Source organism: Megascapheus bottae, chromosome 16, assembly GCF_031878675.1.
Source record: "Megascapheus bottae isolate mThoBot1 chromosome 16, mThoBot2.hap1, whole genome shotgun sequence".
Taxonomy (NCBI): domain Eukaryota; kingdom Metazoa; phylum Chordata; class Mammalia; order Rodentia; family Geomyidae; genus Megascapheus; species Megascapheus bottae.
The window spans coordinates 7356637-7372596 of record NC_143524.1 but is presented as its reverse complement, the minus strand read 5'-3'; the positions used below and the strand labels follow the sequence as shown (position 1 = coordinate 7372596).

At 50.2% G+C, this 15960-nt stretch overlaps 2 protein-coding genes across 2 annotated transcripts in view; one reads left to right on the top strand and one right to left on the bottom strand.

The window, feature by feature from the left end:
- The window catches only part of Ddb1 (damage specific DNA binding protein 1), a 28332-nt gene extending 25424 nt beyond the window's left edge, over positions 1–2908 (bottom strand). Inside the window, exons 1-3 of the mRNA XM_090347580.1 lie at positions 2710–2908; positions 1332–1480; positions 27–143 (exon numbers count right to left, since the gene is read on the bottom strand). Coding sequence (XP_090203706.1) covers positions 27–143; positions 1332–1480; positions 2710–2770 — 327 coding nt within the window. The 5' untranslated portion in view covers positions 2771–2908. The remainder of the gene's footprint in view (positions 1–26; positions 144–1331; positions 1481–2709) is intronic.
- A 353-nt stretch (positions 2909–3261) lies between these two features.
- Tkfc (triokinase and FMN cyclase) lies at positions 3262–13925 on the top strand. Its single transcript, XM_090347578.1, has 18 exons — positions 3262–3714; positions 4569–4683; positions 7007–7196; positions 7531–7641; positions 7734–7915; positions 8730–8808; positions 9107–9196; positions 10475–10509; positions 10587–10671; positions 10751–10840; positions 11363–11479; positions 11801–11920; positions 12102–12239; positions 12739–12845; positions 12958–13061; positions 13186–13219; positions 13331–13420; positions 13764–13925. Exons 2-18 carry the CDS (start codon positions 4681–4683, stop codon positions 13923–13925), a joined length of 1737 nt encoding a protein of 578 aa, XP_090203704.1. The 5' UTR covers positions 3262–3714; positions 4569–4680.
- The last annotated feature ends 2035 nt before the right edge of the window (positions 13926–15960 follow it).

Sequence of the window (15960 nt, the reverse complement as noted above, 5' to 3'; positions counted from 1 at the left end):
TGATCAGCCTAAAGTAACCACCTTACCTGGACATTGCCATGGGCTCGGGTAATGATATCAATGCTCTCGCCACTCTGCTTATACTCCAGGATGCAGGCATTGTACTTAGCTGTCAAGATAAACAGCAGATCCTTGCTCTCCCCCTGGAAATCAACATTATGCCATCACAAGAGGTTCTTTCAAAAACAGGTACAACCTGTCCAGCCTTTAAGCATCATTCTCTAAGCATGCAAAGCTCTTTGAGAAATTTCCAAATTTCTCCCTAAAGAGAAAAATACATGGTGACTTTGTAATATGTACTCGGTACACACCCTAAGGGTATGTACAAAAGGCCAGAACTGCAGCTGGAAAACATCTAGTCCTCACTATCATAATTCTCCATCTCTCGGCTCTATACACTATGTCTTCATCTATGTTGATCCCAGGCTAATCTCAATCATTCCATTCATACTCTGAAAGATGAATGCAATGCACCCACTAATCTCAAAGTATTTGAAAGAAAAAAAAATGGCAATAACAACGAAAGCTAAAAAGAATCTTTAAGATCTCCACACTGACTTCAAAAACATGCGTGTTTTGGTCAAAGAATTATAATTAAAGCATTGAACTCACTATTTTCTGGTCAGAGTCAGTTAAGCTATAATAATGAAGCAATGTGGTGAATAAAAACAATTACAAAAATGATCAAAATTCATTCATATTAACAATGAATGCTTGTTAACGTGCTAGCACAATTGTTATTTCAATCATTTTATTTTCTAGATTATCCAGAGGATTGGTTATTATTAGTTATTCCTACTTATAAACGGGGAAAATTAGCCAGGCACCGGTGATTCATGCTTGTAATTCTAGCTACTCAGGAATCTGAGATCTGAGGATCACAAATTGAAGCCAGCTAGGGCTGCAAAGTCCACAGACTCTTCTCTCCAACTAACTACCAAAAAAACCAACCTTGAGCTAAAAAGCTAAGGAACAGTACCCAGGCGCTGAGTTCAAGCCCCAATACCAAAACAATAAGAGGGGAGGGGAGAATCAAGGTTTTGCAAAGTCAATAGACAATTACAGTAACACTTAAAATGAGAATTAATAAGGAATGAAGCTAGGCCCACTTCACTCAAAAGCCTACTCTCAATCACAAAGCAATATTGACCCATATTTCAAACTGATTTAACTTCTTTCCTAAAGAAATCAAATTTGATCAACTTTTCCCAATGTCCTACTTCTATGAAGTTTAAGAAGCATGAACACTGAAATTTGACATTCAAAATACCTGAAAACAGTTTACAACTCACACAGACCTTTCACTGCTCGTCTCTGCTGGGGACACTTACCTTGGGCCTGAAAAGCTCCATGACGGCAATCTTCCCATACATGCCCACCTCTTTGACTGGCCGAAGGCCCTCTGCAGTGACCACATAGATCTCTAATCTTGTGTTTTTGGCAATCAACAGATTCAAGTCTTCTGCTGAAGTAAAGTGTCCTGAAAGAGCAAATTCTCTAACTATTGAAGCTGCAGAAAACACCTCCCAAGTCCTTCTCAACAATCTCATCACTCCCAGAATTCTCACTTATTTCACATATTTGACTAACCCCACTTACTCCACCTTGCCAAACCCAGCATCTCCAAGAATCCCACTTCACACATTCAACAAAACTGCTTCCCTCCAAAGACTGAGGAATATTGGGCTGTACATGTAAGAACAATGTGTCCTTTGAAGGGATATTTTTTTTAACACTCCGGATGGCTACTGAATTTTACTTCCCTATCAGCGGCAGACTGTATGTATTTGAGGCTGCTGGAGTTCAACATCTAAATCCCTCACAAAACTTTTATGGGGAATGGGTCTGCTGAAGAAAATTCCAAATGCTTTCTGAATTTCTGCCACACCCCTCTGCCCTTTCCAGCAATCTACCAGTAACACTCGTAAGCCTCTAGCAGCCCTCAGAACTTGTATTCTGAAAACAAGGTTAACTTTTTATTGTAAATGTGCGATCTGCATATACAAACCCGCAAGTTTGGGAGACCAAAATGAATATGCTCAGGGTGGAGACTTTGGTATCCAACAATCAACAAATCCAGCAGAGAGTAGAGCCAACCAATTCCCCCCCCACACACACACCCCACCCCCCAACCACACCTCAGCACCCTCCAAGTAAACAACAGAGCCCCAGGCAAAAAGGTGGGTCTGGGAGAAAAAAAAAAAAGAAAAAAAAGAGTTCCTCTACTCCGCTTCGGCAGAATACGGAAAGGATTCACTATACAACCAACACACCATCTCCTGAGCCCCCAAGACTCCCCACAGGAAAATTCTAACCTCCAAGTCGCCATCACTGCCGCCCTTCCCCCGCGCCCCCCTCCCTCCGCCCGACCACACGAGGACAGTCTGGCGGCACAAACAACTCAGGCTTCGCTGTCCGTCCCTCCGGGCCCTGCCCCATCCTCGAAGGCTGTGACCTCCCAGGACCAAAGGGGGCCCCAAGACCCTCGACCGCAGCAGCTTTTAAGGCCCAAAGGGCGCGTGTTGGAGATCCGGGAAGGAGGCGGCGGAGGGGTGAGAGGGGGGCTAAATAAGCTCCGCGGCCACCAGCGCCTTCCATCCCCGGGGCCCGGTCGCCCCCGCCCGCCCCCGCCCTCAGTCCGGGCCGCGGGCCTCCCTAGGCCTCGGTTCCCACACCACCAGGGTCGCCTCAGGGCCCTGGCAGCCTCACCGGTCACGCAGCCGTTCACGGCGGTGGGCTTCTGGGCCGTTACCACATAGTTGTACGACATGTTGAGGTTTGGGGCGGCCCGTCAGGAACGGAGCGGAGAGCGACCACAAGAGAGACCCGACACAAGCTGAGAGACGGCGAGCCCCCACCCGCACGCAGCCAACTCCACGGCCGCTGCCTCCGCCCCAGAGACAGACACGTTGCAGGCCAGAGCGGCCGCGGCGCAGGGCATGCCGGGATGCTCGCGCCCCGCCTCTTGGAGGACTCACGGTGCACGAGGCAGCCAATCACATGAAGAACCTCCCCCTGAGGTCCCGCCTCTGTACTTTACCGCCGGAACCCTGAGTACCCGGATGAAGACGAGCCGTTGGGGGTTCCGTGCGAAGCCGGCGGTGTAGCGGAGTTGGCTGAGGTGTCTGAGGCGGGCAGGCGGGATGGTGGCACCGACCTGCGCTACGCGCCCTCAGACCTCGGCCGGTGCCCACCCCCCCAAGCCCTTCCGAACACCCGGTCCTCTTTCATTGTTCCTGGAGCCCTTGAGTCCGTTCCCTTTAACGGGGGGTAGGAGGGAAGAAGGGCCTGCGGAGGCCTAGAGAGGAGGGTGGCTGCCATCGCTGCCCAAGCCGGGCTGGAACCGTGCCACCCTGTCCTTACCTCTCCCAAATCCAGCCGGTGCCCTCACCTGGCGTTAGCATAGCCACCTGGCCTCACCTGCGGGCCTCGAGGTTCCCCTGCGTTATTCTGCAGATGGGAAAGGGCCCAGCAGATCGCTTGCCCGCTGATACTGTCTGTGCTCGCCCTGCAGTGCAAATCCTGAACTTGAGAAAAGACAAAAACCTTTAACGACCCAGGAGGGCATTGCAGTCGTATGTATGAGCCACCCCCACCCTAGGCCACCTCAGACAGGTTCTCCCCGGGAGCCTGCGCCATGCCAGAGACTAGCCCCCCTCCTCCGTTGGACAGATGCGAAAAGCTGAGGAATCTGTTTATCTAAGACTCCCTCTAGTAAGTCGAGGTAGACATAAATACAGAACCGGGGCTGGACTGTTTAGTGTGAATGTGCCATGCACGTGCACACATTGAACCCCAAGAATCACTGATAAGACAGCACTATGACTTAAACCTCAGGTTGCCCACTTTAGAGTCTGCCTACCTGGCTTTAGAGCTCTGAATTGCCATTAGTAGAAAGAGAAAGTAGACATATGTTTGGTTTTGTTTTGTTTTGGGGTGTGTGTACTGCTTCTGGGACTGGAAAGAGTATAGGCATTATCTTTTAGGTTTCTTTGCTCAGTGCTGGCCCTCTACCACGTTAGCCATAGCTCCACTTCTGACTTCAAACTCTGATCCTCAGATCTCAGCCTCCTGAGTAGCTAGGATTACAGGCCTGAGCCACTGATACTAGACATGGGTTTAAGTCCTGACATGGCACCCAGATAAGGGTTTGAGTCCTGACACCATATGACTTTGGACAAGTCACCAGAGCTCTTTCTCAGAAGTAAAATGAAGTCACAAATAAAAGAGGGGATGGATGTATAAAGATCTTTTGTAACTTTTCCATCCTAAAAGATGAAGTTGCTCCTTGTGTAACTTTGTTCCTTCATTATGAGGTGTGTCCTGCTCCTTGGCATAAAGATAGCTCTGCCCCACATGGATCAATACATCATGTGGCAGCCAAGTGTGAGGATGAACCTTGACCAGCCCCATGCCTCTCTCCATCACAAACCCATGTATTAGAGTTTGGACTTGGGTCAAAGTCTGAGGCAGCTCCCAAATGACTTAAGGAACTGAAGGCATGAGTGTGTCAGTTGGTTGTGGGTGTCGGTGGGTATTAGTAGCTCTTGTCTTTACTACTCCTGCAGGTGCTTCTACGGTATCCTCAGTGCTCACACCCAAGAGCAACCCCAGGATTGTCCACCCTGCAACAGTTGAGCGCAGAAGTGTGAAGTTGGCCTGCTTCACAGGTTCCCCACCATGGTGAGTCCTACGAGAGCTGGAGAGAGGGAGGACTGTGGTCTCCAGGCAGTGGGGATCCCAGCCCTGGGCACACTGGGCTTTCTTCTGCCCTGACTGGGGAGATGCTGCCATCTCATGAGGTTTAAAGTCTCATTCTCTCTCAAGGACTGATCCCTTGCTTCCCTCCTTTTCCTACAGGCCACAGGTCTCACTCAAAAGTCCCTCTGAGGGGCCAGGAGTTTGGCCTAGTGGTAGAGTGCTTCCCTAGCATGCACAAAGAGCAGGGTTCAATTCCTCAGTACTACATACATAGAAAAAAGCCGGAAGTGGTGCTGAGGCTCAAGTGGTACAGTTATAGCCTTGAGAAAGTCCAAGGACAGTGCTCAGGCCCTGAGCTCAAGCCTAGGACTAGCAAAAAAAAAAAAAAAAAATCCCTCTGAAACCCTTTTGCCTGGGCCTTGGTTGTCCACTGAGATATTTCATAGTTATTTGCTTTAAAGGTCACTGTATCAGTTATAGAAGGGGCCAGGAAGAACGATCTGCTCTTGAAACTGGGGCGTGTGTGGTCTGAGACCTACACTAGGAGAAGCTCACCAGGTGCCTATGGCTTTGCTCCAGACCTGCTTTAAAACTGATCTGAACAAAAGCAAGCCCTCAACAGATCTAGATTCAGATTGCAGTGTGATACCATCTGTGAGGTCTTTTCAAGGAAGCATGGCCTCCCAAGCCTTTCTTCCTTCCTTTGCAATGTGGCAGATGAAGGCCTCAATCAAGCCTTGTCTGTAAAGTGTGAGAACAGAATCCTAAGGGCCTCCCATAGTGCCTTTCTTTCCTTTTCCATGCCCCCAGATTACTGGGATCCAGAAGTGGCATTAGGCCTCAAACAAAGCCATTTTCTGGCTCTGGTGGCTGAAAATCTTAGGCAAGACAGAATCTTAGAGAGTGGTAGTATTGGAGGATGGACTTGGAGTTAACATAACTTGCAATTTCATTGTATGATCCACTATGGTAGACTCTTAATATCTACATTCTATGAATGCCCTGCTTAGGACAAGGCCTCTGCCACCCTGCAGCTCTCTTCAACTACTCAGTAAAACAACGAAAGGAGGCTAGAATAGAATCAGATTCAAGACATTTGCTGGCAATGTGACTATGGGAACAGTCACTTAACTGTGCCTCCCTGTACTCCCTGGCTAATCTTTCCTGCATAGGGTTGTTGGAAAGTTAAATGAGACATATTTAAAAGTACTTAGAAATAAATGAACCAAGGATTTTTGTATCTGCCTGACAAATGCAGCCAGTTTTCTTATTCTGCTTGTAAGCAGATCTGGGATACTCTCCTCATCCTTAAGCAGCGGTGTCCCTGGCCCCTGCTGGGCAAAAGAAACTGTCAGAGAGGCATCAGGGCTGTCTTATTTTTCACAAGGCACTGAGGCAGCCAGGACCTGGCTCAGCTGCAGGCCACTAGATGGCACTTGCCAAGACCTGGCTCAGCTGCAGACCACTAGGTGGCACTGGGTCTCTTAATCAACAGTTCTCACTGTCTCCTAGGACAAAGACAGGCTATAATCTTAGCCTTAGCACCCATGTTTATCTGGCTTCAACTTTCCAAAGCCTGTTTTTAAAACTAGGTTTGGCTGGGCACAGTTGCTCACACCTGTAATCCTAGCTACTCAGGAGGCTGAGATCTGAGGATCATGATTTAAAGCCAACTTCGGCAAAATAATGTGAGACTGTTATCTCCAATTAATCACTAGAAAACAGGAAGTGGGGCTGTGGTTCCAGGGGTAGGTCAGTAGCCTTGAACTGAAGAGCTCAGGGACAGCGCCCAGGCCCAGAGTTCAAGCCCTATGATGGACAAAAAAACAAACAAAAAACTATTTCGAGAGGATAAATTGAAACTATGCTGTAAAATGTTTATAAATTAGGCATTCACTTTAAAAAGTCACAAACAAGCTTGATGCTGATGGCTCGTACCTGTAATCCTAGATACTCAGGAGGCTATAATCCACGTTCAAAGCCAATCTGGGCAGACAAATCCAGGAGACTCTTATCCAATTAACCACCCAAAAGTTGAAAGTGGATGTGTGGTTCATGTGCTAGAATGGTAACCTTGAGCAAAAAAGCTAAGGGATAGCATCCTGGCCCTGAGTTTAAGCCCTAGTCTTGGAACACACACAAAAATAAAATTGCAGAAACATTCATAAGTAAGTGTAGCCCAATCTGAGGCATTTCTTGTCTCTGAGGTTCCTAGGTGGCTATGGAAAGGGACATTAACATTCCCAGGTGGGATGGAGTGCTCTGCTGACCACACCAAGTCCTTCCTCTATCTTCTTTCCCATAGACCTCCAAGAAGCTAGTGAACTCAGTGGTGGGCTGTGCTGATGATGCTCTTGCTGGCCTGGTGGCTTGCAACCCCTACCTGCAGCTCCTACAAGGCCACCGAGTGGCCCTCCGCTCTGACCTGGACAGCCTCAAGGGCCGGGTAGCACTGCTATCAGGTGGAGGTTCTGGCCATGAGCCAGCCCATGCTGGTGAGTCTCCTGGGGTAGGAAGATGAAAAGTGCTGAATGAAAAGACAGTGGCTCCTGAAGACCCTCAAACACTACCAGGAGGTGCCCACTAGCCAGAGCTCAGGCCAGAGTCAGGAATGGCCCTGGTTCTCCCTCTGTTGTAATCTGGGACTTATCACAGCCTATGAGTCTCTAGATTATGGTTTATATGGCTCTAGAGGAGAGTGGACCAGCGGGGTCGTCCACGTGAAGATCTGGGGGGAGGGTCTTCTAGCACATGCACATACATAGTAGGACTAACCCAAACATAGCCCTGCCCAGTATCTTCACCGCCTCCCCCCTTCTTCCTCTCCAGGTTTCATCGGGAAAGGCATGCTAACAGGGGTCATTGCTGGAGCCGTGTTTGCCTCTCCACCTGTGGGCAGTATCCTGGCAGCCATCAGAGCTGTGGCCCAGGCGGGCACAGGTCAGGCTGGCATGTGGGTAGGGAGACGGGGGAGGGCACACTGGTAATGACTGAAGGCAAGCACTGACAGGGCTTGGTTGGTGACTCCACAGCGGGGACCCTCCTCATTGTTAAGAACTATACTGGGGATCGCCTCAACTTTGGTTTGGCTCGAGAGCAGGCCCAGGCTGAGGGCATCCATGTGGAGATGGTGGTCATTGGGGATGACAGTGCCTTCACTGTCCTGAAGAAGACAGGCCGGCGGGGCCTCTGCGGCACAGTGCTTATCCACAAGGTAAGCCTCCCTTGCTGCCCCAAACACTGAGGCTGGCTGTGCCCGCTTCCAGATTCTTCTTAGGAGAACCTGGTAATGACCTTTCTAGCTACTTCTTCACCCTGACCCAGCAAGGGCACACCATCCACTCAAGCCCCCAATATAACATTCTCCCAGACTCGCCTCCTTTCTTTCCTTACTCCAAGCCCATGCCCAGTCAGTTGCCCTATGCTATTACTTATCCCCCTATAATAGGCATTCTCCTCACATGCTGCCTTCTTGCCTTGCCATGGTGCCATCTGCTCATGCCCACAGGTGGCAGCCATCTCCCAATGGACTCCCCTGTCTGCTAGCTGCCCTCTTGTCTAGTCCATCTGTTCTTCCTGTCATGCTACTGTTGCTGCCAACAGGTGGCTTTTAAAAGTGTGTATCTGCAGGGTGCTGGTGTTTCACACCTGTAATCCTAGATCAGGGACAGCCACCAGGCCCAGAATTCAAGCCCCATGACCAACAACAACAAAAAAGTGCACATCTGTCTACACTGAAGAGGCCTAGGCAGGAGGATCATGCATTCAAGGCTAGTTTGAATGACATAGCTGGACTTTGTCTCAAAAAATGCATGTGGAAGAGGGTTCTATAGAGCCTCAAGGGCTGGGTGGCACCCCACTGGGGTGGGTTGCCCTTCAGACTGGAAGACTTCAAGACTTTCACATTGTGAAAGGGGGTGGGGGCTGTGGCACTCTTCTGTCCTTTCCAAGAAATTCCTTGGCCTGCTTTCCTTGACCCTCAATGGTTCAATGACTCCTCCCCTGGGGGCTTCTCTGTGTGGCTGCAGGTGGCAGGTGCCCTTGCTGAGGCAGGCATGGGGCTGGAGGAGATCACAAAGCGGGTGAGCGAGGTGGCCAAGGCCATGGGTGAGTGCCAGCCAATGGATGGGGGCTGGGACAGATCCAGGGGCTAGCAGCAACGTCCTGTCTCCTGCTTGGGGGAAGTAGGAAGAGCTTTCCAGGTTCTTCCCCAGGGGCTGGGGGGATGTCCCAGGACCTGGTGACTACGGATACCAGAACCTGTTTTTTCTCTCATCATGGTGATGAAGGGTCAGTCCAGTGGATTTGCTCAGAGAAGAGGATGTCTGAGACCAGGGCTTCTGAGGCTCGTCCTGACACCTGATTCCAAGCACAAAGCAGCCATTCCATTTCTCATTTGTCCTAGGCACCCTGGGGGTGAGCTTATCCTCCTGCAGCGTCCCAGGCTCCAAACCCACCTTTGAGCTTGCAGCAGATGAGGTGGAGCTGGGCTTAGGTAAGTCTGTGGGCATTCCTGTCCCAGCAGAAGTCCTACTCTCCTCTGGAGCTGTTCCCTAGGTGGTCTAAAGAGCCCTAAGTGGGCACTTTAGGTCCAACATGGCCCTGATTGATTTTTTTTTTTTTTTGTCAGTTTTGGGACTTGGACTCTGGGCCGAGGTGCTATCTCTCAGCTCCTCAGCTCAAGGCTACTGCCCTACTTTCGTGCCTGGGCTGGCTTTGAACTTCGATCCTCAGATCTCAGCCTCCTAAGTAGCTAGGATACAGGTGTGAGCCACTGCTTCCTGCCCTGATTGATTTTTACCTGCTTAGCTGTTTACATCCAGGCTCTGGCTACATGGATCTCAGCATACCACCCACCTCACCTTTACTCATACCATTCCAGGTTCTTCCACACCTGCCCAGATCTAGCTGTTTGCCAAAGGCCATTAAAGGCCATCCATGCTGTAACTTCAAGGTTTTCTCTCTTCCATTCATTCATTCATTCATTCATTCATTCATTTATTTTGCCAGTCCTGGGCTTGAGCTCAGGGCCTGAGCACTGTCCTTGGATTTTCTCAAGGCTGGAGCTCTACCACTTGAGCCTCAGCACCACTTCCGGCTTTTTTCTATGTATGTGGTACTGAGGAATTGAACCCGGGTCTTCATGCATGCTAGGCAAACACTTTAACCACTAGGCCAAACTCCCGGCCCCTTCCTTTCTTTTTATCTCTGTCTCTTCCTTCCTTCCTTCCTTCCTTCCTTCCTTCCTTCCTTCCTTCCTTCCTTCCTTCCTTCCTCCCTGCCTGCCTGCCTGCCTCCCTCCCTCCCTCCTTCCCTTCCTTGCTTGCTTGCTTGCTTGCTGTGTCAATACTAGGGCTTAAATTCAAATCCTAGGCACTGTCCCTTACATTTTCATTCAAGGCTGGTGCTCAACTACTTGAGCCACCTTTCTCCTTCCAGGTTCTTGCTGGTTAACTAGACCTAAAAGTCTCATGGACTTTCCTGCTTCAAACCATAATCTTCAGGTCTCTGCCTCCTGAGTAGCTAGGATTGCCAAGTGTGAGCTGCCATGTTTCTGTTACAATGCTCCTTGGCCTCCCAGGCCTTACTGTGACTGTTTCTAGTTCCTGATGGTCTTCACCACCGTGCCATAAACTCCCAGAGAATAGAGACCATGTTATTCATTTTTCTGTCCACATTCACAGTGCCTGGCTTAGTGCCAAGTACCTGATAAGCCCTTGACAGAAAAGGTCCAGTCCCTGAGATGGCAAACACTGAATGCCTCTCTCCACAGGAATCCACGGGGAAGCTGGTGTACGCCGGGTAAAGGTAGGTGGACTCCCTGCCCAGCCTGGCCCAAGTCTAAGGCATCTCAGGCACAACTCATTCCTGACTTGCTCTGACAGATGGCCCCCGCTGATGAGATTGTCACACTTATGCTCAACCACATGACAGATACCTCCAGTGCATCCCATGTGTCAGTGTCATCAGGTGAGTAGCTGCTGCCTCCCTCTCCCTGCTGTACGTCTCTGGGTAAAGGGCACCCAAGATGTCTCCCATCTATCTACAGGCTCCTCTGTGGTACTGATGGTCAACAACTTGGGTGGGCTGTCTTTCCTGGAGCTGGGCATCATAGCTGATGCTGCTGTGCGCACCCTGGGTGAGTCCATCCAGGGAGGGGGCCCTAGTCCTCTATAGCTGGACATAGAAAGGCAGCTGAGGTGGGGTCTCATGATGGATCAGAATATAGGCTGTGCACTGACACCACACAGGCCTGAGTTAAAGCACTGTTTTCACCACTTAATTGCTGTTTTCTTGTTCATAATTTGGGAGTCATTATAGTATTTACTTTATCAGGTGGTTGGGATTTAACCACCTGATTACTGAGATTAAATATACATTAAGACAGCTAACATTCTTCCTGATACCTGGTAAAGGCTCAGTAAATGAGACCAATAATTACTTACCTGTCCCTCAAGAGGGGACACCTCAAGGGAATGTGGTGATTTGAGCTAGCACCGAGGGATGTTCTAAAGACATCAGGCCATCTCCCTACTGACCTCGGCCACAGCCTCCAGGGCCCTTGTGTTTCTGTTACTCTGTTTGCATGAGATGTTCTTGGATGGGGGTTGGGGAACAGTGTCCTTCCCTCTTCCATGGACTCCTGTGCTTGGTATTACAGAGAACCGTGGGGTCAAGGTAGCCCGGGCCCTGGTGGGCACTTTCATGTCAGCACTGGAGATGCCTGGTGTTTCTCTCACACTTCTGCTGGTGGATGAGCCCCTCCTGAAACTGATAGGTGAGATCCTGAGTCATCCATGTCAAGGCTTCTTGTCACAGGCCTCAGCAGGCCTGACCAAGCCAACCTGGCTCTTGACTCAAGATGATGCCCTTTCTGACTTCCCTATCCCATCTCTAGTTTTCACTTGACTGCGGAACCCTTCTTACATCTTTAGATCCTTACCTGGGGAAGGATCTCCACACTCCCTTGAGTGCAGTAGATACTCGGGTCATAATTTTTGAGGCGAACTCCCTTCTCAGGGTGAGGGGGGATCCCAACCCCTCCTTGGACCCTGGCTGGCCAGCCATGGCTTAGAGCGAATCTGACCCCTATATCTAGATGCTGAAACCACTGCAGCAGCCTGGCCTAATGTGGCCAAGGTCTCCGTGACAGGGAGGAAGAGGAGCCGGGTAGCCCCCATTGAGCCCAAGGAGGCCTCTGACTCCACTGAAGCAAAAGGTACCTGGCCTGCTGTTGGGGGAGGAGCAGGCAATCCTCAGTAGGTCTGAGCTTTGCGTTCCATTGGGTATGGAGGTGACCCATGGAATATTTGGGGCTTGGTACCCAAACCTATCATACCAGTCAAGTGCAGCTGTGAGAAGGGCCAGGAAGACTTCTGCCCACCATCCTGCTTTTCTAGGTGTAGCCTCAAAGCAAATGGAGCTTGTGTTGGAGCGAGTGTGCACCACCCTCCTGAGCCTGGAAGAGCACCTGAATGCCCTGGACCGGGCCGCTGGTGACGGGGACTGTGGTACCACTCACAGCCGTGCTGCCAAAGGTTGGTGTCTGGGCCTCTGGAGTTCCAGGAGGGGCTAGGATGAAACACCTGGGTTTTAGATTTGGGAATTTCATGGAATAAATTTCCACAATATTTAAGGGGTTGCTATGAGGTCGCCGTTCTTCCTTTGCTAAGTGAGATCAATAGCAAAACTCTTTCACCAGCTTCTCTAAAAGGCATGTGCTTTTCACACTACATGTAGGGGACATCAGAGAAGAAAACAGAGTCTTCCACAATGATTAGTCATTTTTCTGTTTACCCATACCAGTGAAAAGCTCTTAATTGTCCAGCACTGTTAATTCAAGACAAATGTACTTACTGCCTATCTTAGCCAGACACTCTGATCTCTGTGGTTACAGAGTGAGCAGAGCAGGCAGGAATCACTGCCTTAATGAATATGAGTGATCAGTAAAACACGTAGGATGTTCGTGGAAAGGGCTGAGGAGAAAAAATGAGGCAGAACACCTTTGATGTTCTTGCTATTGCTCTCTACCTATAGCCATCCAGGGATGGCTAAAGGAGGGCCCACCTCCTGCCAGTCCTGCCCAGCTCCTCTCCAAGCTGTCTTTCCTGCTGCTAGAGAAGATGGGAGGCTCCTCTGGGGCGGTAAGTGCCAATAGCCTCCAGGGAGGAAGGGCTGACAGGGAGACTGTCAGTTTGGTTGAAGCCCAGGCCAGTCCCTTGTACAAGTGCAACTTTCTGGCCCTCTGCCTTTCAGCTCTATGGCCTGTTCCTGACTGCAGCTGCTCAGCCCCTCAAGACTAAAACTGATCTCCCAGCCTGGTCAGCTGCCATGGATGCCGGCCTGGAGGCAATGCAGAAGTGAGCCAGATCCCAGAGCCTTAAACCAGGGGTGTGCTGTGGGAGGCGGCTGGTGGATGTCACCTGTTCCCACATGTAGAGTCACCCCTTACATTGAGCCTTGTTTTCTTGCTTCCTCTGTCAGGTATGGAAAGGCTGCACCAGGGGACAGGACGATGGTGGGTACTCAGGCTATGGCTGTCCCTTTCTCCTTTGGGGCCTGCAAGCTCTGAAGGCCACTCTCAGGGGTAGGGCCTCTCCTCAACCACCCTTTCCCTCTCCCTGCCCAGCTGGATTCTCTATGGGCAGCAGGACAGGAGCTCCATGCCTGGAAGAGCCCAGGGTCCAATCTCTTACCAGTTCTGACCAAAGCAGTCAAGGTGAGTACAGCTAGTCTGGATACCCAGGGAGCTAGCTTGGAGCCAGTAGGTAGGCTCCCATCTCTTTGCAACCATGAGCAAGTTAATGGTCTTCTGCCTCCATTTTGTCTATAAAATGGAGGTGAGTGCCTGTCTCAGCAGTGGTTATATAGTCTGGGGCACCTTGAACCCAGCACAGTGCCTGGTACATAGCAGGAGCTCAGTAAATGTCTCCTTCCTGCTACAAGCAGCTAAAGGGTACAAAGGGCTGCTGGCAGGGTAGGGCCAGGAGGTTCAGGGTCAGACCATGTGGCATGCAGGCTGCTGGCCTGTCTTTGAGACTCTGCCCACATTGTTATCTCAGAGTGCAGAAGTAGCAGCGGAGGCTACTAAGAATATGGAAGCTGGAGCTGGGAGAGCCAGTTACATCAGCTCGGCAAAGCTGGATCAGCCAGACCCCGGGGCAGTGGCTGCTGCAGCTATTCTCCGAGCCATCTTGGAGGTCTTGCAGAGTCAGACAGCATGACTGCCTCCTTCAGCTTCAGCCCTTTCTCACTGATGTGCAGAGGTGTCCACTGTCACTTCCTCTGCCTCCCAACAGTCACTTTCCCCCTTTCTTGCCCCCTGGCCTAGCCTCTGAGTCCAGCAGGAAATCCACCAACCTCAGAACTGATCCCCACAGACAGCACTGGGCTGGCCTGAGCCATCTGTCCCCCACCTCCACCCCCACCCCAAGCACTGCCTTCTCCCTCAGAGCAGTGGAGTTCTTGGTCCCGAAACCAGCCCCAGCTAGCACTGGGCATCAGTGATATTTCCCTGAAGACTCCAATCCTTGCTTTCTGCAAGGCCTTCTGTATGTCAACTCAAGTGAGCATGGAAGGAAAGCTAATAAACATACTGAAGCTGTAAAATTGCTGCTGCTATGAGGGAACTTTTGCCCTAACTGTGGTGATCAAGACCCAATCCTATCAAGTAGCTCTTCACCTCCTGCCCTGAGGCAGGCTGTGCTTGGACAGGTTCCACTGGACCCCTGTCCCTGTCCTATCAGGTACGTGTGGGGATGCTAGAAAAGCTGCTCAGCACCAGAAGGAAAAAAAAAAATCCCTATCTTCCAGACAGCTTTGGTCTGAACCTGCAGACCAGGTCTCTTTCTAGAGCCCCCAGGACTCTTTCTAGAACAATCCCTGACAGCCCTGGGCAAACAAGGGGTGATCCCTGGTAGAAACACACATCCCATAGCTGTCATGTCCTCAGCACAAAAGTAAGGTTCAAGACACTGGACAAAGCTGGGCACCAATGGCTCATGCCTGTAATCCTAGCTACTCAGGAGGCTGAGTTCTTATCTCCAATTAACTACCAGAAAACTAGAAGTGGCACTGTGGCTTAAAGTGGTAGAGTGCTAGCCTTGAGCTGAAGAGCTCAGGGATAGACTCTAGGCCCACAGGTCAAGCCCCACAACCAACCAAAAAAAAAAAAATATATATATATATAAAAGACACTGGCTGTGGCTCACCTCCATCACTTGGAATCTGGTGTCACTTTAAATCAGCAGCAAGAGCTCAAGCCCCTAGGTAGCCTCCTGAGGTCTGTCAGTCTGCTTGATCACCGTCACTTGGGGATAGGAAAGGGTTCAGATAAGCTGACAAGGACAAGGACCAGTGGTTAGAGTGCCCACCATTTGTGTCAGCACCTCTGACACTTGGAAAGGGACCCTTACCACCTCTTACGTACAAATTTGGCTGTGGACTCTGTGGGCATCTCTGTGTAGGATTTATATTTTGGTGCTCATACTGAGGCTTCAACTCAAAAGAACTTGGATACTGTCTCTGCTTTTTCAATCAAGGCTGGTGCTCTACCACTCAAGCCACAGCTCTACTCCTGTTTTTTGCTGAATAATTGGGAATAAGAATCTCACAGACTTTTCCTGCCTGGGCTGACTTCAAACTGTTATCTTCAGATCTCAACCTCCTGAGCAGCTAGGATTACAGGCATGAGTCACCAGAGCCCAGTTTCTTGTCCATCAGCTTCACCACAGGTCCCTGATGAGAAACATGTTTGTCACTGTGCACAGGGACATAAATCCAAAGCTAGGAAGCAGACTGGCTTCAGAGTGGCCAGAGATCCAAACTCTGCCCCACCCTGACAGTGAGGCCAGTCACTTGTCCATTTTGAGTCTTGTCTAGATGCTACATTTCTTTCCTCACGAGATGAGCAAGTGTCTCACAAATCATTAACTTTTTTTTTTTTGCCAGTCCTGGGCTTGAGCTCAGGGCCTGAGCACTGTCCTTGGACTTTCTCAAGGCTAGAGCTCTACCACTTGAGCCTCAGCACCACTTCTGGCTTTTTTCTATGTATGTGGTACTGAGGAATCAAACCCGGGTCTTCATGCATGCAAGGGTAGCACTCTACCACTAGGCCAAATTTCCAGCCCTTAACTATTAAGGATATTCCTACATACATGCATCACTTGCAGTTCCATGAAGACAATCGTGCAATCTTGCAGTGCCTTCTACTTTGCCCTTCTCTGGTCGAGGAGGCTTTTACAAGTGACCCCAGTGCTC